At 32.4% G+C, this 23,051-nt stretch overlaps 1 protein-coding gene across 1 annotated transcript; it reads left to right on the plus strand.

Moving 5' to 3' along the window:
- Positions 1-340: 340 nt before the first annotated feature.
- Positions 341-21,720, plus strand: LOC149410539 (uncharacterized). Its single transcript, XM_089648445.1, has 3 exons — positions 341-615; positions 20,492-20,680; positions 21,177-21,720. The coding sequence occupies exons 1-3, from the start codon at positions 477-479 to the stop codon at positions 21,317-21,319; spliced, it is 471 nt and encodes a 156-aa protein (XP_089504571.1). The 5' UTR covers positions 341-476; the 3' UTR covers positions 21,320-21,720.
- Positions 21,721-23,051: the final 1,331 nt, after the last annotated feature.

A 23,051-nucleotide genomic window follows, 5' to 3' on the forward strand; every position in this document is an offset into this window, starting at 1 on the left:
TAGAACTAAATAGCCTTACACTTCCCAATCTTCATCTTCCTTATCTTACTCCCCTTACTAAATGAAAACCCAATGGCTCCACTGGCTCCGAACTGTTGAAACTCTAGTGCAGTATAACAGGCAAACATAAGTACAAATATATATTTTAAAACTAGTCAACGAAGAAACCAAAATACTACTGTTAATAGAGTATCTCATCTCCTTGTTTAGTTTTTTCTTCTCCAAAGTTTATTTGAATCTGAGAGAATTATCTACAAGACCTCGTGGTCTCCTCGTCGCTGCCCTCACTCCCCATCGTCTGTCACCTCTCACCGCCTATATAAACCCGGCGAGCTGACCACGGCCGTTAGTCGGATTCCCCTCCTCGCGTTGTCAACAACAACAGTCTCTGCTCCGCTCCGTTAAGCTCCTTAGCTTTCGCGTCCACCACCCTCTCTTACTTGTAACTTTGTGCTCGAAATCCCCCAACAGTAATAATGAAGTTCAGCGCAGTTTTCCTCGTGGCCCTCTTCGCCGTGGCCTGTTGCGAAGACAAGAAGGAGGGAGAGAAGACGGAGGTGAAGATCGATGGAATTAAGACATACAGGAGGCTGATCCCTGCTGATGTCCTCAGAGGTAAGCTTCTTTAAATACTGACGGAAGAAGAAAAGGATTGTAGATTAGAGTACAGAAACAAAGATCATGTAATTCCCCATTCTGATACATTGTCTGATGATTATCATTTTATTAGAAAGGGATTGGGTTGCCCAACGCCTTCACAAGGTGCCTGGACTAATTCAGTGACTCTGGAGTTTTTTGTTGAGTTTGAACTTTCCTACCAATTTAACTATAACCTAGAAGTTGCTTTAGTCAATCGAAATCCCAATTAGTGTTATGAGTAATAAAACTGATAGTTCAAACGCGTACTGAAATAGAACCGAAAACATGTTGAAGCAAACATTTTAATTGTCATTTATGCATAAATACCTATTTTTTTTATTTTTCTATTTTCAAAATTAACTTGAAACTTGAATACTGTAATTTCATGTAAGTCCGTCATTTCATTTTTACGGAAATGTTAACTGGTTTCACCACAAACATGCATACGTTGATTACAAAGTTAGTGTTTCGATTACAAATTTTAGTTTCACGCCTTCATTTTCGGAATCCAGAAAAATTCCTCGAATTCCTATGTTCAGTTATTTTTATACATTTTTTATATGCGCTTCAAAACCGCCAAGTTTAATGTATATCAAAAATTATTTAATACTTAATCTCAATACAATGTTACATATTCATTAAAAGCAGTTTTAACATATTTCCTTGGTCAGAGCAAGTTGCACTCTCGTCTTTAAGAAACAAACAAAGGGTTCTCTAAAACTCATCGACAGTTTAAATTAAATAAAGCTAAAACAAATTATTTGTTTTAATCGTCTCTTTATTCTCTCATCTTCGTTTTTCATAGTTGCACCAAATACAAACGAAAGCTTGGAAAAAACCATCATCAGTTTATTTAAATGCTGCAAAATCTTTAGAAATTTAAAAGTTTTTTTAAACCAAATTCAATCACTTTGCAACTTTCATTCCTCTCTCTCTCTTTTTCTTTTTTCTTTGAGCAAATTTTCAGCGCCTTTCCTTTCTTTTGCATTGTACCTATTCATCCTGTGAAAGTTGTACCTGCCAATATAGATGCATTTACTATAGTCCATATGTATCTGTTTGAAATAATAAAAGTTTGCTTTCATTGTGGCCATATTGCTAAAATGCACCAATGAATTATATTAAATTAAATTTCTAATAATTTTTCTCTTTATTTCCAGTCATTGTAGATCAGCTTTACTAAGAAACCGAAAAGCGTGCCTAATTTAGCGAAATGAATTCGATCCGGTTATTGTATCATTATTTAGGATTAATGAAAAATGCAGATCTCTTGATTTTTTAAGGACGCGTTTTTTACAGAATTTGAAAATTCATAAAATTTCAAAGTTAATTTTTGAGTTATGTAAAGATTTTTCCAAGTTCTGTTGTTCAACAAAACTGGAATAATAAGAGAACTTGAATAGAACTTTAAAAATTAATTTGAATTTTGATGAATTGTTCAAATTCTGTGAAAAACCTGTCCTAAGTAAATACATTAATATTATGTTCCCTACCCAACGCGTTTTAAATAATTTTATTAACGAAAAAAATAATTTTTGAAAAATGTTGGTACACATTATGTATAACTTGAGCTATCAAGACAACCTTCAGCCCCATCTTCTTTTGAAAAAAAAGACTGTGTATGTAAAGGTTCTGAAGTTATAAATTCAATATCACTTTTAACAAAAATGTGTAAGCTATAGCATAATCAAAATCAATATCAATCACCGTCTACTAAAAATTCCCGAAACTTTCTATATTCCTTTACAAAGAACCAACTTAACTTGTTTTATTTGATTCATTTGCTTAAGTTAATAAATTACACAATTCCTTCATTAAAAATAATACGTAGTATATTTGCGACACGTTCTAGAGTGGAAGATACTCTTAAAAGTCGGCTTGAAATGGCTTTTTCCATGTTTGGTTACCATATCTCAATAGCCAGATTCTTCCCCACCTTCTTCCATCATACATGGTTTTACCACACATACCGCCTCAGGGATCTCATTTATACAGCATTCAGTCTACTTTCATCCTTCCTCTGTCAGTTTTATACCTTACTGCCAAACATCAGGGTAGGTACCAACACTCCATTGTGGACTGCTAGCTTCGCTTCTTTGGACGATAATGTTAATATAGTAAAAAGATTAATATCTCTATTTACATTAACGATTTCGAAAATCTATATTTACCTTCAATATTGCACCATTTCTAACCACAACCGTTTTGATGACCAACTTTTATACTATTAGTATATCTAGTCAACTCATAATTAGTATTTCTAGTCAACTCAAAATTAGTGTATCTAGTCAACTCAAAATTAGTATTTCTAGTCAACTCAAAATTAGTATTCCTCGATGAGTTTTTAGATAAATTGGTATGAAGCCCATTTTACAGTTTACTGTTACTTTTGAGCGCTCGTTTTTTGACCCCATTGCGAGAAAGGTCAATCAGAGTGTACCCACGATGTATTTAATTAACGACAAAGTCAAAAGGTAGGCGTACCTACGTACCTGTTAGTAATCCGGTCGGACGTTTTCATAAGCGCGCATGTTTAGTTTCTGAACACAATAGCTTTACAATTCAGTCTATTCTACCGGAAACTGAGTTTAATGCACTTGTTACGTAATTTTATGCACAGATGGGGTTATAAATATGTTATATTATCTAGAATCTAGATTATATTTGCGAGTAACAATGGTGCTTTGTTGCATTTATTTACTAAACTAAGATCGTGGATGGAGTCCGGACTAAAAATCAACTAAGCATCTCAAACTATAAGCTCTGGCATCATAAAATTTGAGAAGTTCAAACAAATATTATGTGAATACTGCTCCCTACTGGGAATATTGTGAGATTAAAATAAGTGGGAAAGATAAGAAAATGGTTAAAAGAAATACCTGACTATTCAAATTTCGTCAAAAAACCCGGCTAAAGCCATTTAATGCAACATTTCGATTCCGAATTGTGGTTTCTCCATCAGGGCGATACTGAGAGTACCAACCACTCATTTAACCACACTGTGATAGTTGCAAAGATATTGAAATAAATTAATTAGAAAATTTTATACAAATTGATTTTTATACAAATTAAAATAAACTGTTTTATTCCGAGGTTGATGAAATTTGGCACATTTGACCTTCAAAATAAGGCCCAGGTCACTATCTACACTAGAAACTCTGCGAAGAGCCCGGGCAATACCGGGAACATTAGCTAGTCCTATAAAATACGTAATTAAACAGTCGAGTCGGGTCACGTCAAGAGTCAGAATTACAGAAAAGTATGTATGAAATGATGTAGTTATGAATGTGAATGAAGCAAGAAGTGTGTGCCGAGATAGAGTTGTGTGGTGGTTCATCCTATCTGCCTACCTCTGCATGGAAACGGCGTGATGGTTACATAATTACAAAAATATTACATAAAATCTTCAATATTGATAATACGTTCATCATTCGTCAATCTCAATATATTCATATTATTATGGGCAAGTCATCGTGACTCATGACTCATAAATCACGACGCCGCAGAAATAAGTTCAGATCTACTTTCACTCTTCCTTCGATGCTTCCGAGTTTCACTAAAACGTCTTTAAAATCACTTTTTTCTTATTAAACAATTGAACATCCAATGATAATGTTTGTTTTGTTTTTTATTTTTTTTTTTTGTTTTTTATTTGCTCTACTATACACTTATAATTGTATGCATATACCTACTAACTACTTTTTATACATAACACTATGTTCCATCTCAGATCTTATTATTTCTTATTCATGTCGATATTGCTAAATTCTATTAGTTTTTGCTTTTTGCAGGTGCAACTCTTATTTTGTTATTTTTTTTTTTTTTTTTTTTTTAAATCTCTGTTATAATGTTCTTTACCTCACGAGTAAGTTACACTCTAATTTATATTGGTTTATCGATTTGTTAAACTCACAATTAATACTGGGTTTAAACACACCCACTTACTTACTTTTTATGTTGAACTTTCTTTTACTTACTATTTCATGCTTGGGTATATTTTATATTGAATCCATCTTATTAGTGTTTTGCTAATTTGCACAAAATTTTATTATATGTGTTGCTTTCTTACAATTAACTCCATTTATCTTCTTATGTTCAATTATTGTAATCAATGTAAATGTATATTTTCATGTAAAAGCCCATTAGGGCGTAAATAAAATAATAAATAAAAATAAATAAATAAATAAATAAATAAATAAATAAATAATTAAATAATAAGCGTTAAATGGTTAACGAACATTTTTGCCAAATTGATATTGCCATTTTTAATAATCAGCTAGTCTTAATAACAACAAAAAAATGGTAAATTTAATATTCAAATCATCATTTTTTTGTCAAAAGATCCAAGATAGAGGAGATTGTAAAGAAGGATTGATTATTAAAAACTCCACTTGGAAAAAATGTTAATTTTTCCTATATTTATTTGAGACACAAAGTAAGTTTTTTTTAAATTAGCTCCCGCAGGAGGCCCTGAGGCAAATAATTTCTTTTTGGGATGCTGTGTGAAGGATATTTTTAGGAAAGAATGGGGAGGAAGTTCTGGGAAGCAAAAATGTATGAGGAATGTCAGAAGGGCTCCCTAAACCAGTCTCTTCCGATCCGGCCTGCCATGCAGCTGGTGGGCAGACGCCTCTGCCACCAAGACCTGGACAAATCTCACACCTTGAACCCGGGCACCCCTGCTAAAACACCAAACGTAGCGTACCACTTGGGATGGCCCATGGCAGAAGTGTTGACTATCCAACAAATGGTTCCCGGAGTAGCAGTACCCATACCCGCCTCCCAAATTTAGTTAGTTGGCCAATTGTGGCTCTTAACCGATGATAACATGGCGTCTCGTCTAATTTTTTGATATATAAATCCATATTTTAAAGATCTCTAGCTCATGATGAAAATGAGATTGAGGTCGAAGTAGGAGTCAAAGATTATTTTTAAAATATTTCATTTTAGATTTAACAAGATTTAAATTCAATTGAAACTAAAATAAAATGATTTTCAGTTGGGAATATAAATTATTAAAGGGAAAAACCATACAATACCTGCTTTAAGGCGATGCAATACGAAGTAATTCAAAATCATGTGTTTTTGGTTTGAAAATTTGGTCGCCTCGATTTAAAATATTACACAACGTAGTGCATCGCCTTAAACAAAAGTTTTTAAAAACTACAAAGCCACTTCCGTATAAAACAATCCTAAGCCGTACAGACATTAAGAAAATGAGTTTATCAGATGGCAAACTCAAAGTTAAATATTAAAAATATTATTTTAGATATTAAATTCTTTGTAATAGAATACATAATTAAACCGAACATTAATTTGAATATTGTTAGTAACCTCGTGACAAGATAATATGTAAATTTAAATTCATCTATGTATATTCGATTTTTCCAAATAATAATTTAATGCTAAACAGAGATTTCAATTTCAATGTCATTGCCAAATAATTAAGTAGTTGACCTCCAAAAGAAATGGATGTAATTATTATCTTTTCTGAAAATTTATGTATTTTTTTTATTTGAACGAACATTTAGGAGATAAGAAGTTTTTATTTTCCCATAAAAAAATAGATATTCGCCATCCTTGTTGCTATCCGGTTTCGTCCGATCTTCAACAACAAAAAAATATCCAAGCCCTTTTTTCAGAAACAAATGAAAAAAATTGAATAGACAGTACGAGGATTTTTCATATTTATTTGACAGTTACTCATGGAAATAATGAAAATACACTACGTGTAAATTTCATGTTGCCAGAGCTCACGGTTAGAGAGACTTTGCACAATTCATCAAATTTGAAAGTTAATTTTCATGTTCTGTGAAAATTCTATTCAAGTTATGTGAAAGTTCTATTCAAGTTCTGTGAGGCAACTGACCCTTAAAAATGCAAATGCACTGCGTGTAAATTTCATGTTGCCAGAGCTCACGGTTACAGAGATTTCATCAAATTTCAACGAAATTGTTCAAGTTCTGTGAAAGTCCTATTCAAATCTGCTATTATTTCATTAGGAAATTTGAAATTTGATGAGTTGGTCTTATACTGACCTTAAGAAAAATAAACAGATTTTCAGTTTTGTAGAAGGATGATGGATGATGTTTAGAAGTGAGGTAGATACTTTTAAGCTAATGTTAAGTAAGGAAATATTTCAACGCACGAGTACATAAGAAACCTCTTGACAGTTACTTGTTACTATTTAATGCGTTATCTAACAACGGATTTTTAGCAAATATTTTTTTAAGTACTTGCGCACTTGTTACTTAGAAGTGTCGTAATCATTTCTGCCGTAGCTCGATTTGTCTACGTAGCAACACATGAAGCAAATACCATTAGTAAAAGATTTCTGCACAGATAATGGCCTGTTAGTTATTTAGCATAAAGTCGCGGGCTAGTTGAGTCCGTTTCCAAGATAAAAGCGAGATCGGCATACCTTATTTATAGAATACATTATCGTGTCGATAATAATCACTGTCTACTAAATATTACGCAGGTTTTCAAGTATCCCGAAAAAAAAAACAAATTAAAAATATCAGCATTCAATAAATTCTATGATTTCTGTTTGCAAAATATCTTATCAGTTCGTGAAAGAATTTTTTTATCATAGTTTTTTGAGTAAAACTTCGTAAAACTGGTAATTTTCATCGTTGAATCACATCAAAATGATCGCATGTATTTTATCTCTCTCTCTATTGCTTTGTGTCAGGTTGATGGAAAAGTTTTTTTAAAAAATTAATTGAAACAGATCATTCCATTGCTATGACTAAACGAAAATGCAGATTTTTTGTTGTTGTTTGAAAGAAACAGAATCAAATTTCATACGGTGAACCATGGCATTATAAATTTAGCACAGCTAATTATCTCTACAATTTAGATTCATATTGAAATGTCATTTTCATCTTGAGCTATAGAGCGTTGAAATAATTTTATTTGCACTGTCATAAATAACCATAAATTACATCCACTTGATGGCAGAATTACGAAAGTCTTGTTTCCAAAATAACTTTCATTTTATAAATTTTAATTGACTGTTCGGTGACTGAGTTGACATCGCGTTTGGGTCCCACCCAGGGGTAGTGTGTTCAATTCCTCGGCTGGCTAAGTCCTCCATCACAACACAAGCAACATTTTCCGCTAACTTTGGTGGTAGTAGTAGATTTTCAAATATTGAGGAATTTTTGTCTTTCTTTATAAAAATGGTATTATAGACAGTCCTGATTTTCTTTGCCTAATTGCCTTCTATATACCAACTGGAAATACAGTCATTAAGATACTCGTTTGTACCTAGATTGCATTCAATTAGAAATACACGGACGGAATGTAGTTACAAGAAGGATAGTAAAAATTTGCTTGTGTTCGATTATGTAATTTCTTTAACAAATTTGACTTGTGTAATAATGTTCTACTAAATTATAGTATATATCACATGTTTGTAATAGCCCGTATGAGTGTATGATATAAATAAATAAAATAACATATTAAAGTTTTTTTCCACTTTCATTGTTATTGATATCTCGGTCGAAGCCGGGTTGTAAACTACAAACTGCAAGAGTTTAGCAAAAATGGCATGGATTAGCATTGTTATTGTTGCTGGCGATTGCTTCATAAATTTTCATTATTATTTTCTGGTTCATCTGAAAATAAAATAAAAAACTTTCATTTAGCGCAGGTTATTAGTATTGGTTGTAGGTGTGTATTTCGTTCATATCTCGAGAACTATGGATTTCAACGTGATATAAATGTACCTATCTGCTTTAGAAAGTGGGTCACGACTTTTACTCAGTATAAAGTGAAATACAGTGCATATAAATACGTCTGCTAAAAAAAGATATTGGCGATATCGGTAGACAAACCAGAAATTTAGAGACAACTCCTTAGTTAAGTTGAAAAAAGCCGACGGAGAAAATTATACTAAAACAAGTTTTGAGATAATTTTTGGGGCACTGAAGAGATAAACCGATTGAAGTGGGCGGTGGGCGTGTCCGTGGGCCCGAAGAAATTTTAAATATTTCTAAAAAAATAATAGAGGCCTAGAGCTAAAACGTCTTATTTAAACTGGCAAATATTGAATTATGTCAAATCGGTAATACAGATCGCACTTGATTAGGTTGATTGTCTCCATTATCTTCATTGTTTAGTGTTTAGTGGACTACGACGGAGCTCTTGCTAGCAGCTCGGTTTAACGATTATTGTTGCATGTCGTATTTACTTAAAATCTTTTGCACATTTGAATTATTTTTCATAGCTTATGGAGCGCTTCACACCTCCAGCATATGGATTTTAAGGTAGAAGAGATACGTTGAATATTGCTTAATTTATAAGTATTTTATTCAGGGTATTATCGCAATGTGCTGTGTAAATGAGTATGAATGTCACACCAACACGCGCCCCACATCCATACACGGATGATGTCGGTAACTGCATAGTTAGAAACGATGCCAATTGCTCAAGAGTGGTCAGTTCCTCTCGCTTTTTCGTAGAATCAATGAAGAGTTTTATAATTGGCTAATAATTTATTGCTCTTCAAGTGTTCTTTCTTTGCTATTTCAGCGGCGTGTATTGATTTATGACAACAAGTAGGCTGTGTGTAGTTTTTCAAGTTCGGGTATGAATTGTGCATTAAAAATGACCGACTTTTCCACTGATTTTATGTCAAACTGATCAGGAATTTTCTTCAGTTTTTAGTTCTTCTTTTAATGGTTTTTTCTTAGGGTAGCCACAGCATTAGGCCTTTATGGGTTTGGATTCCACTGCAAGCAAGCATATAAATATCTCTCACATCCGAAATAAGACAGATTATTATTTGAGAGTAACATTACGAAGAAGTGGTAAAAACAGATTCATACGAAATAAACTGCATTTTCACGATGATTCTTCGTTTGGCATGGAATATGGTAGATATCGCTATGTGGCAATTTTTTCAATAGGTATTTTATTGCCTTCGGTTTGTATTCTTTTTCTCCGAGTATGTTCATCCACAGAATGCCGAATATTTTTTGTTAAAATGTTTGTTTTTTTGGTAAAAAATATATTATACCGCTTTCAAGGACTAAACAATACGTTTCATGCATGTTAGGATACCTTCTCTAAATCCAAAAACAAAACCAGCAACCAGCAAAATACTTTTTCAACATTATTAATCATTTTTAATCTTTTCGTGCATACTGGACTGGACTGGACTTTTGCGAACACTATCTACTAAAACTCTCGACTTTAAAATATTTGATGTGTTTTCAATACAGCAAATTCAATAGAAACAGAAATAACCCTAGGAAAATATTAACCGAACTGTAAAGTGTTGCAAATATCATTTACATGTTTAAATAAATGATTTCAGTTAATATGAAAGCCAGTGTAAGTTATGTAATGTACACGTAATGTAATTAAGTTATGTACATTCTAGCATCACGTTCATCAATCAAATCCATTGTACATATGGCTTTGTATTGACATATATCTTTTTGAGCGACGAACCGGTGGATGCAATCTGTTAGACATAAATTGATAATAGTTTGACTAGTCTATAATTTGTAATAAGATAGATAATTGTAGAAATGTATCATACATCTGTACAGAGCCCTTGAGGTGATTTTGCACAAAAACGGCGCTATACAAATCATACAAATATTATTATTATTATTTATGAGGTTAATCTGAACGAATAGGGGAGCAAACTAGAGGGTCAGGGTGTTGGGATGTAGACTATTTCACAGCTTTAGTCATTAGACACTTTTCAAATCGGAACAGAAAAATCTAGATTTTTAAAATATTTATTTGTTTGGATGTTGCAGACAGACAGTTTTTATCATAGTTAACTGAATAGAATCATAATAAACATTTAAGGCTCTCTCGACAATTAAGTTACCTATAACCTTTACATGATATTTACGTAAAAGGTCAGTTTCCCAAAAGAGAACCAGTTTCAGTCGGCTCTTCCGAAACCAGACAAGAACAGAACGACTGACTGCAGCTGGCTGTGACTTATCTGGACCGGTTCTCTCTGACTTACATATCGGTCGTTTGCATCGACTTATGTTATACGTATGTCCACGGTTTGCACCTTTCCGTCTCATAAATAAACTGGTATCATTCAACTATTGTAAAAAATATTAATAATTGATTTGAATAAAGAAATAAATAAGTCAATTTTCACCTAATTCGTTCTAACTTCTTCCAGTTACTGGTGGAACAGTACGCAATCGATGAACTTTGATTTTTGAGGTAATACGCCGTGTTGCACATCCTGCTTCTAGTAATGACGTTGGTGGAAACTGCAAGACCAACATGATTGGCGGTGATAATCATAAATCATGCCAGTATTTTTAATTCGATCGTGGGTCCGCGCATGTGCCTGTTTCATATAAAATGCATAAATTTTATTAGTTCTTTGATAATGATAAGCGTAGCTGCACGAACACATGTTTCAATATATTCCGAATGTACTAATATTTTATTAGAAAATGACCTGGCATCACGTTTTTAACAGGATTTTATTAAATCAGCAATACTCATTTTTCTCCGTGTAAGCCCAATCTCTCCTCGCACAGATTTTCCCAAACTTCTTCTCATAACATTCGCCAATATTTGTACTACACAGTGCACACTTCGATTGTCTCCAAAAATATGAAACTCTTCTGTTGTCATAACATGAATTAATGATAAAATGAACACCTTTTAAAAGTTTGAGCATCACCTATCTGTGCAAATATTCGTTCGTTTTCTCTGCCCATTTGTAGAAAGTTGATTTACCAACAGTCGCTGTATTGCTCGCTTTGCAGATTATTTTGCAGTGTATTTTTTGCAGAGCATATTGTGCAAACATGGCATGCACCTGAAATTAACATTACAATTACTTATGTGCACGGGCACAGCGACAATAAAAAAGCGTTGCCATAACAGAACTGCAATGTACGCAGCGCACTCCTTTTGAAATCCGATAACCTTTCTGGTAAATTATTGATGGATTATTTTACTTGAGTGATTGCGAACTAGTGCGTTTTTTTGTTTCACAATGGCAAGTAATGAGTTTTTTTCTCTGTTTGTGTTTTATTCGAAAGCATCATGAAAAATATATGTTTTTGAATGTTATTTTTGCATTGCTTTGAAAATCCACATGTTTTTATTAATTTTAATTAAAAATGAATTAATATGAAATAAACAATAATTAAAAAGAGAAAAGAGATATTTTGTAAAAACTACTTTTGAGAACTGAAAGCTTGATATTTGCACAGCATTTATACGGTCTGAAATATTTTAGCAATGCAATAATTTTAATCCTGCTATCACCATCAGCTATTAGGTATTAACTAAAACTAACTAACTAACCATCACTCCGTTTCCCCGCAGGGGTAGGCAGAGAGGACAGACCGCCAAACAACTCGGTCTTGGCACACACTTCTTGCCTCATTCACATTCATACATCGTCTCATAAATACTAGTATTCTGCCTCTTGACATGGCCCGACTCAAGTATCTGATTCACTTGGTAGTGCCATGTCCTCCTCGGGTGTCCTCAACTTATGCTACCATACACAATTGCATCGTATATTCTCCTTACACTCCTTTCTTCGCTCATTTGCTCTACATGACCAAGTCTAAGCGTCCCTTTCTATTGAGTATTGGAATATTTATTTAAATACAAACGGCACAACAGGTGCCACCAAGTGTTAAATTTTTTAAAATATTGAATAACTTATATTAATTATACTAATAAAGTATAATATAAGTACAAAGGGATGAAAAAAGATTATTAATAATGACGTATTACTTATTAATAATATTATAAAATAATAATCTGTTATATGTAATATGACAACAATTATCGAATATATAACTATTTGCCGATGATGGCAAACTGTAGAAACCAATAAATAACATAAATGATTGTAACAAATTGTAGGATGACTTAAATAGTACAGCCGTCTATCATTTGCCAGAATAATCAGTTATTTTCAATGATTCAAGAAAAGACAAAAAATAAATAATTGTAAATTAATTATTTATTAAATGTAAACTATGTTCAGTAACAATACAGAGTGTCCGGGGGTAAAGTTCGCTAACTTCAGGAGGTGATTCTACATGATGGTAGAAGTAAAAAAGATGAATAATGTTTTTTTCGATATTCCTATGTTCATTTTCCCATAGAAGAATATTTATTTTCGCATACAAAAGAATTTCGTAAAAATTATACCTTTTTTACTTCTAAAATCGTATACAATCACCACCCAAAGATAGAGCACTTTACCCCCGGACACTCTGTATGAATGTCACACTAATCAAATCACAAATAAAGCAGCAAAATGTCTGGATTAAGAAATAAAAAAGACTTCACAAACATTTTCATATCAAACAACTATGCTTTGCATACGTATGGAGTGATTTAGAGTTTGCATAAAAATTAGGAAATGAAAAATAAGCATCCTATTTAGAGGAATAAGTAAATTTGTAAAACAATACCCGAATGCCAAAATATACAGGCAAATCATCTCAATTTAAAGGTCACGTAAGAGTAATAAAAGTTTTGTTGTTTAGTTCAATTTACCGATATAAATACGGTAAAACTGGTTCCCCAATATTTGGCATTATTATTTATCTAAAGTTAAATCAGTAATCGTGATTTATTTACTTTTCAAGTCGTGTTTGATTCATTAAACACCTTTTGGTTTCTATTCCATTTATAAACAAGATTTTTTTCAAATATTACTGTTGTTATTTAGAAGTTTATAGAAAAAGGAAATAATATGGAAGGTTTACAGTCTCTCGTATCTAGAATGAGTTAGTTAAGAATGAGTCAATGATGAATGTAAATAAGTCTAAAGACATGATGTTTGAAAGAGAGAGTTCGAAAACAGTGTGCAATATAGTTGTGAATGATGAATACTTGAGCAGGTGGATGAGTTTGTGTATTTAGGAAGTATGTTCTAGAGAGATGGGAAGGCTGACAGAGATATTGAAAGAATTGTAAATGCAGGTAAGATTGACTGAACGCGATTGGCGCTAACATAAAATTGTCCAAAGAAGCGAAGCTAACAGGCCACAATGGAGTTCTGGTACCTATCCTGATGTATGGCAGTGAGGTATGTAACTGGCAGAGGAAGGATGAAAGCAGACTAAGGTAGAAATTAGATCCCCAAGGCATATGTGTGGTAAAACAGTACATGATCGCATGAGAAATGTGGAGATTCGCAAAGAATGTATGGCTGATGTGACCGTAATGAGTAAAATTAAGAAAGGGACGCTTAAATGATTTGGGCTTGTAGAGCCAATGAGCGAAGAAAGAAGTGTAAGGAGAATACATATGATGCAAATATGGTAGAATAAGTCGGGGACGCCCGAAGAAGACATGACAAGTGAATCAGATACTTTATTCGGGCCATGTCAAAAGTCAGAATAATAGAAGAGTATGTGTGAGATGATGTATGAATGTGAATGAGGCAAGGAGTGTGTGCCTAAACCGAGTGAACAGAAACGGCGCGATGGTTAGTTAGTATAAGAATTTTCGACTTTCGATCGGAAGATAGAAGAAAAAATAATTTTTATTTGATGTTGTTTTGATCAATTTGGACAGACACACACGCCTACCACACTTCCATCGGTTTTTCTCCTCTATTTGTAGCGATCGTGTTAATTTTAATTGATCCAATTAATGATTGATTATTGATTAATGAATTAAAATCAATCGTGTTCTAATGAATCGAATTTAACGCCATCTGTGATCAACGACTGAAAGTGAAGGGAGAATAAAACATAAATATTTTGTATATCTAATAATTGCATGTTATCGATCTTGCATGCAATTCAATGGGAGTAGCTTAACACATCTAAAAATACTCGTAAATATTTTCCATAATTAACGCATTTAATGTTTTTAGCTTTTGATCAAATTATAACACAAGCATAACCGTTATTCTTGATAGCTGATAACAATTTTATCAAAAGTTAAAAAGGGGAACTTTTCAAATATCAAAAAAATTGCACTGACAGATTTTGCATAAATTGGCACTGACTTTTCCATTTATTCATATCAAATACTTTCATCTTGCTCCAAAATTTCTATCAAGAGCTACGGAGTATTGAATTGTTAGTGTAATGATTGTCAAAAGTAAGACAAGACGCAATACCGTCTTTCTATATTTTTCTTGGGCGAAACCGAGTAGTAAAGCAAGAAATTCATAGAGAGAGTTTATGTGACAAGATAAAATATTGTTTTAAGTATTTAAAAATATGATTCTTAATATATTCACATTTATTAAGCTCGAACCACGCATTAATGCAAAAGGCAGCGAATATTTAAGTCAAATCAATGCGAAATTTTAAATAAATATATAAGTTTCCGGGGTAGGAAAATTACGCTAACTTCGGGAGACTAAAAAAAATATCTTTTTTCGAAATTCAATTGTTTTTTCCATTAAAGAATTTTTCAAAACAAACAAATAACTTATTTTACCTGAAAAATACCTTAAGACGTTTGAATTTTGATATTTTTTCTTGTACTATCGCATGGAATCACCTCCCGAAGTTAATTTACCCCTGGACACATTGTATAGATTATAAACAAACATCCATATTGTTTTAGCAGTAATAGTTATTGAGACTAAATCGTTAAAACGATTCAGTGAATGGATTGGACTATTAAATCAGTAATATTCAAGGAGAGCGAGCCATTAGCTGTAGTTTTGTAACAATTCATTGCTTCATTTATGTAATACAATAAAATCATTACACCTTGTACTGTACTGAAGCAGGAAATTTAATATAAGGTCCATAATTAATATAATATTCATTTTCAAAATGATCTCAATGGAGGTTTAAAACCGCGGAGGAAGCAAATAATTAATGATAGTAAAGGAATTTTATTTATTTTTACTAGAGTTCTACATAACTGTCAGGAGACAGTGGGATTTTCAAAATGGCGTTTTTCATCTCGTTTCCTAAGGTTTTCGGAAACAATTTGTTGAAAATGTTGATTTCCGGAAATCTGTTTTTATTATACTTTAATTTGCCTCTAATGTGCCCAACGAATTTAAATTATGTACTTCTATTACCTGCTTGGTTCAAAATATAATTTTTGATACTTTTTGATTTATGAAAGATTTTTTTTATGGAACTTGTTTTTACCAATATTGGAAGATTTTGTCTGGAAATATTAATGGATGAGGGAAAGGCTAGAGAAATGTTGGGAAAATATGGTTATTCAGATATGATCATCAAACAATGGAAAATGGCTACAGAACACTAGCTATACGGTCATAAAATAGGAAAATCTTCCTGGTTGTACATTAAAAAAAATGATAACACTTTTATCGAAGCCGAAAACTTGTAGGTGTTCAGTTTAAGTTATCGTGAAGTGAAGCAATTATTCTTTAGAATGTAACATAAATTATTCAGAAAACGTAAGATTCCCGAAATAACATTAGAAGATGTCACAAAACTGATATTAAAAAAATGATACCGAGTGGCGTGTACGGAAAGCAGATAGTAAGTATTTTCAAGCCAAATTCTATTTTCAAAAGTGAAGTATTTAATTTAAAAAATAATGCTGTTAGGTAGGTAGGTACTTACCTAGTAAATTATTATAGCAAACACCTTGCTTGGGTCGATACAATCTACTCGTGATCTCCATAGAGCTGAAATTACCCATTGTAACACACAAATGGAATTGCCTAATGAATATTTACATAGTATTATGTACGAATTAAAAAATGTAAATTGTTTTAATTATGACACCCTTCATTATAAAAATAATATTAACTATGGTAATAGTAAAATTGGTTCCATAAGCGGAAATAGCAATTACTAAGTAGATACACCTACTTGATATAATAAATTTATTTATTTTATGTATTAATCTTAAGTTAGCTCACATCTTCGTGTGTGCTAATTTAAATTAAAAATTTAATTTATCACTTTTATAAGTATAATATAAAGAAGTTAATTTTAATTAAGCCGTTCGGTCATTCTTCTATTTAACGGATTTATTCTTCTTTTATTTTCACTAGACTAAAATAGATAAACGGTTCTAGAAAATAATAACTATGGCAACACTGATTTTTTTGGCGTTCGTAGTGATGGTACCTTCCTCAAAAGTATTTCAGTAGATCGTTATTTTCAGCGGCATATTACATGCCAAAATATTATAAAGCCTACATTTTTAAAACGTTTTTGAGAAGCAAATTTTGGTTAACATCAATGACATTTTAAAATGTCTATGTAATAATTTTAGTTAAGCTTCCAGAAAAATCCGGAAAAGTATTTCGATGTAATCGCCCCCAATTACATGCTTGCATAAAATTTAACCATATGTTAATCATCGATTCACCAGTATAATTAAATATTAATGTCGAAAGTGACACTCATAATCCGCTAATGGATCTCGTACAGCAGTCTGTAGTGATGGCGATTAGTCGATTATATATTAGATTCTGTTACCAAATGTGTTACGTAAATGATAGTTGGAAAGCCAGTTCTATTGTGCATATTATTGTATAATCGATAATCATGTGATTAACGATGCAAAAGACACAGCACTAGTGAAACATAACGAGCCGGGTTATGCAGATTATTTAATAATTAGGTACGATTTGAATTTGAAACTGATCGGGACTACCGCAATTTTCTGCAACCTACTTTGGTCATTTTAATGTTATAATGATCTAATATTTTTTTTGTGTGGAATAAACTGGAATAAAAATCAATGATTCTTTCTCAAAGATATTTTCTTTTGTCATTATTGTTTTCTGTTATTCAGTTTTACTCTATTCCCGTTTATCTTTATTCTTCCTTTTTTATATTTTCTTTCATTATATCCCTTTATTATTTTTGTGAGTCAATGTTAGCTCAAGGCTTAAAACTTTAATTACAGGGGTATTTAAAAAAAAAAAAAATCATTCGCAAATTTATTAAAAACATACCCAGACGAAGGTCTAAATCCTTAAAAAAATCTTAACGTTTTTTAAATGCCAACCATAAATTCTTGTTAGTTTTAGTTCTAACTAATTGAATTATGTTATAGTTATTTTGAAAAATTGTATATTATGCATTTTATCCTTTATGAAATTTTAGTTAAAATCATTGTAAAGTAAAATATGACGTACAGGTCCACTTTGGCTGAGGCATATAAATTGGACACAAGTTTAATTATTTTACATCTTTAGCTTCGCCTATGTCGGAGTAATAAAGGCATCCATTCGATCTGCAGTGCATTGCATATTGCATTAGCATTTAATATTAGTTTCAAAGTGAAAGGCGATGTTAAATATCAAATTGTAAATAATTGCGAAGGCGATCCAGATATCCTTCATACTATAATAACAGTCACCGCTGCCATCAATACATCATAGTCTGGCCGCGGCGTGTCCTTTAATCTCGATTAGAATAAAACAAGAAATACAATCGACGATCTATATCAGCTGCCTCAGATGAATAAGCATACTAATTTGTCGAGGTGGAAGTGCCTACACTTTTTGTTGACATTTTTCATTGAACTGCTTGCATTTAAAAAATGCCCTTGAAAAGTACGAATGTTTTTTGAATATGGAAAATCAATTTAGAACGCAGTTAATTTAGCAGATTTTTTCAAATCGAGCGTGTTCGAAAAATTACCAAAATATTGCGATATTGTGGGCACACATGAATATGTGCTTATCTATTTGACTACTAAAAAGCAGAAATACGATTATTTTTTTGAAGCAGCAAAAGTCTCGCACTTTTATCACTTTTCATAAAATTGTTTTGAGCTTGAAACCCACATTCGATTACGAATTATGAACTTTGAAACATGCATTACCCTAACACCCTAAGAGTAAAAAATAAGACAAGATCCCTAATTATTTGTTCCAAAGAAATAATACATTTCTATGGTTCGATGGTTCGAGGTTAGAGGTTCGACATATTTCAATTATCCAATGTAGGAAAGAATAGCCCGTAAAAGCATATTTTTTAATTTTGCGTATTTGATCATTTTCAAACACAATATTTTCAATGCTGTTAAAAACGCGCGTGTGAAAAATCAAGAATTAAGTGATCATATTTTTTAAATCCTAAATCTCATTTGCTCAAAATAAAGGGCACGTCCAAATAAATAAATTAGTAGAAAATTTTACATCTTTTCAATGTTACCGCTAACAAAAAACCGGCCTATAACATTGAAACCACAAATTAAATCGAGCCTATTAGACGTTAGGTACTTGCTACCTGTCTTTTTAATACGTTTAATAAAACAATTAACTCGGTCTACTTCCTGATTACGTGCTTGATCAATGTTCCAGGGCTGAACTTGAAAATGTCGTCTAAAAAACTGTAGTTTTAAGTATTTCAAATCGAGGGCCATTTATTGAGGAAAGAGTTTATAACAAAGAACATGCACTATCACAATTTTCTAGTACCTACCTAAGCATTAAATAAAAGTAAAAAATGGCTATTATTATTACAATTTGTACATTTATGAACAAGCAAATAAAACACCTAATGGTGTATTCGATTATTCCTAATGACTTTGAGCTGGTGATGGACATATTCGAAACGTTCTAATAATCGATTCTTCGAACCATTAGAATTTAATAAACTCATATGCGTTTTGCTAGTTTACTTTGCTCTTTACTGTGAATCGTGAAATATAAAATATAATTTAATTAATTACATATTAATGCTTCGTTACAAAGTACGAAAAAAATCCATTAAAAAGTTCGAGTTTTTAAAAAAACGAGCATACTTTCATTTAAAATCCGCCACTGACAGTATTTTTTGATTATTTTTTAATTGATCAGTATGATTATCTGGCCATACGACTGTTAAATTAATTATTAACACCCGGTTTAACAAGTGGCAGTTAGTTAATTCTAACATATGGCATTTTATTCATGTAATTGTTGTTATTATATAGTATGTGCAACGACCATGAAGAAGTGAACAGGTAAAACGTACTTTTGCAATGGGAAGTGAAACTCAAAATCCCAACTGTTACTGCTGACTTACGTAACGAAAATAAAACACACATACCTATTATTAAGTTAATACACCAACATACTGAGGTTGCTAACCGATAAGCTTGGATCGCTACTTCGGTTAAAGTGATGTCGAGGATTACCCTGCGGATTAAGACCCCAGCATTTTGAATTTCTTCTCAACATACTTCTCTTGAACACTTTAAGCTTTAAGCTCTCAAAAATATATTTGTTATTATTGAAGATAATCTCTATTCAGATGCCGAGTAATTTTAATAAATCCCTACTTTATAAAAAAAATCTCTAAGCGCAATCCAGAAAATATTAAAAAAACACATCTGGTTCTTTTATTTGACATGTTAAAGGTATGAATATTCAGCGCTTATTTAAATGCTACTACACCCGAGTCAAGAGATATTTGCTCCATTTAAAATGAGTCATATTTTATTATACTACTACAATTTTTTTAAATATCAGAGCTCTCCCCATGTCATTCGTATTTACATATCTCCCTTTCAAACAATCTTCAGCAATCTTTTTCGTCTTTTGGAACTCTTTTAATCGAGCTCCAAGGAATCAATAAAGCTTGCAAAAATATCTATATACCTTATTTCACTGAATACACTTTAAAAAAAATTATTGCGTTGCATAAAATATTTATCAGCTAAGTAATCCTCCCATATTCTTCTATGTTAGGCTTCATTAGCGTTGAAAGGGTTAGAAATTGAAACATTTAAACTAAGGTAGGAAAAAAACGGATTTCTTTTATTTTTTGTAAAGGTTTCACTTTTTAAAATGATTGCATATTTAAACATTTGGGGTCAATTTTGAAGTATTTTCAAAGGATTAACAGTGAAAAGTAGCATTTTGTAAATTTTTAGCTCATTAATCCTTCAATTAACCAAATATTTATTTTAATTCCAGACTTCCCCGGAATGTGCTTCGCTTCCACCCGGTGCGCCACCATGGAGCCCGGCACCTCCTGGGGACTGGCCCCCTTCTGCGGCCGTTCCACCTGCGTGGTGTCCGAGGATCAGCCCCCCCGCCTGCTCGAGCTGGTCGAGGACTGCGGACCACTGCCGCTGGCTAACCCCAAGTGCAAGCTAGACACAGGTACACGCTCACTCTATAGCCTGGTGAAGAAGAAACAGAGTAACAGCACAAATACCGCGTTCAATCTAGTCTAGGACTGCATACAGTGCACACCCTTGCCGATAACAAGCCAGACAAATACAGAATCAAAGTAGCTCTGTCACGTCGTGACAAGATGGATGATGTATGAGAGCTTGGCTTACGCCAGCCTGTAATAAAATGTTTAACAGCTAGACCAACATCTCGTTGCAGTTGGAGCTATTAGGACTATTATCAGTCTGGAGTGAATAAACACCGATTCCCCTAGGACGCAAATACCCTGTCTTGATACCTTTATATCTCCGTATCATAAAATAATTATATCAAACACCTGATTTTGCAAATAATTAGAACGTATCACCCGCTTTTGCGATTTCAACTGTCTCAGAAGAAATTCGACATCATTCTTTACTATGTCATTAAAGGGAACAATACACAAGTCAATATTGACTAAAAATATCGTAATTCTTTATTCCAGACAAGACCAACAAGACCGCTGCATTCCCCACCTGCTGCCCGATCTTCGCCTGTGAGGATGGAGCCAAGTTGGAGTACCCCGAGGTGCCAACCCCCGCCCCCGCAGAGGCCGCCCCAGCTGAAGCTGAGAAGCCCAAAGCCTAAGCACTCACAAAAAACTTCACCTAATTTAATAAACCTTTCAATCAAAACCATCCAGCAAATCCCAGTTGATAACTTTTCCTTAATGAGGACTGCAATTTAAACTGAGAAACTCGCGCATCTTTTTTCTGCGTTGTTGTATGATTTTTTTAAACAGTTCTCTTTCTGTTTGATGTTTCTATGACATATCGTGTAAAACTACATTTTATGGGCTGTGAAATTTTATAACAAATAAAAAATTCTGGAAACTTAATAATTCATCTTTTTGCTACTGAAACAAATAATTTACAATAATAGTATCAATGAGTCATGTCTATAATTATTGTTTAAATTCAGATATTGTTTTTTTTATTAATTATTATTATTATTGTATCTTTTTATAATAATTAAACGCTTTCTTACGATTCATTTTTTTATTTGCCTGTCACTGAAGTGTTGAACACTCCACAATTAATTTATTACTTTTGTAACACTAACTGTATTAAATAATATGTTGTTTTCCTATTGAAGAATTGAAAAATGTGTGAAAAACAAGATGGCGTCTTGCGTTATTTTTTGAAAAATTATTTTTGAAAGTTCCTTAACTTATGAACTGAATAACTCTGCGAGCTGAAAATAGGTGTGTTAACCTATACATTTAGTTAGAATAAAACTGCATAACGTTAGAGCTCACGGAGTTTTCGCTGCTTTAAGTCCACGAGAAGTTATTAAACGAACCGACAAGTTGTTACCTATACAAAGTTAATCTAAGGGGAGAAATGCGTCCAATTGCAATTTACGCTCACCTTTCTCACTTTCCCAAGGCGTTACAACATTATCTGTGAAATCGGATCTTACTTTATATAAGGAACTGCCGCCAATAACATATATATAATATATTATATTATGTAACTACAGTGTTATTACACTTCCGAGAAATCATTCTGAATTTAAATCGGCTTACATTACGAAACAAGAAGTGTTGCTACAGCAAAAACTTGAAATCTTACACCTTTTTAAATTATATCTTAGGTGTACCTACCTATTAATATTTTGGTGCAAGTTGTCTACATTTAGCTTGATAAAAATATTTTGTGATTTTTTTAGTTGATTGATATTAGTCACATTCATATTAATTATTATGTTTTACTTGAATAAAGTTTAAATTATGACAATATTAACATTTTATAAAAAAAAGTGTTTTTATTCCAAGTAGGCAGTTAGATTTCTGTCACATTATGTGTAATGCTCTTTTTAAATTAATATACACGTTTAAATTTTCCAAATTTTAGGTTAGTTTGTTAAGTGAAAATATCACATAAAATTGAACGGTTTTAAATTAAAGTCGAATTAATCAAGCAATTTTTTTTTTTTTAAGTTTTATAAGAGAAAGAGGAAGACTGAAGGAAGAGGAGGGGGGAAATGAATGGTAAGTGCCTGGCAATTCAGATCTGGTCACACAGCTGAAGTCATTTCAAGCACGTTTGAATTAAGAATGGTGGTCTTACATCATGGAGATACTATTTCAGATAATTAGGGCTAGTTGTTTTACATAATTTGAACAATTTATTAAATTTTATACTTACTTAATTTTCTGTGAAAGTTCTATTCAAGTTCAGCGAACTGGCCAATAATTGAGTAATAACAGAACTTAAATAAAACCATCACAGAACTTGAATATCATAAACATTCAAATTTGATCAATAATTGTTCAAGTTCTTTGTAACAAAAACAACTGACCCTTATCGAATACCTA

This window comes from Hesperophylax consimilis, chromosome 27 (assembly GCF_061612785.1).
Source record: "Hesperophylax consimilis isolate HC1 chromosome 27, BYU_Hcon_1.0, whole genome shotgun sequence".
Classification (NCBI taxonomy): Eukaryota; Metazoa; Arthropoda; class Insecta; order Trichoptera; family Limnephilidae; genus Hesperophylax; species Hesperophylax consimilis.

Bases quoted from the DNA above. Each gene is read 5' to 3' on its own strand.
- LOC149410539 (XM_089648445.1), top strand. From the start codon at position 477: ATGAAGTTCAGCGCAGTTTTCCTCGTGGCCCTCTTCGCCGTGGCCTGT. The intron at 616-20,491 runs GTAAGCTTCTTT...TTTTAATTCCAG, and splicing joins CCCTGCTGATGTCCTCAGAG to ACTTCCCCGGAATGTGCTTC. The intron at 20,681-21,176 runs GTACACGCTCAC...TCTTTATTCCAG, and splicing joins CAAGTGCAAGCTAGACACAG to ACAAGACCAACAAGACCGCT.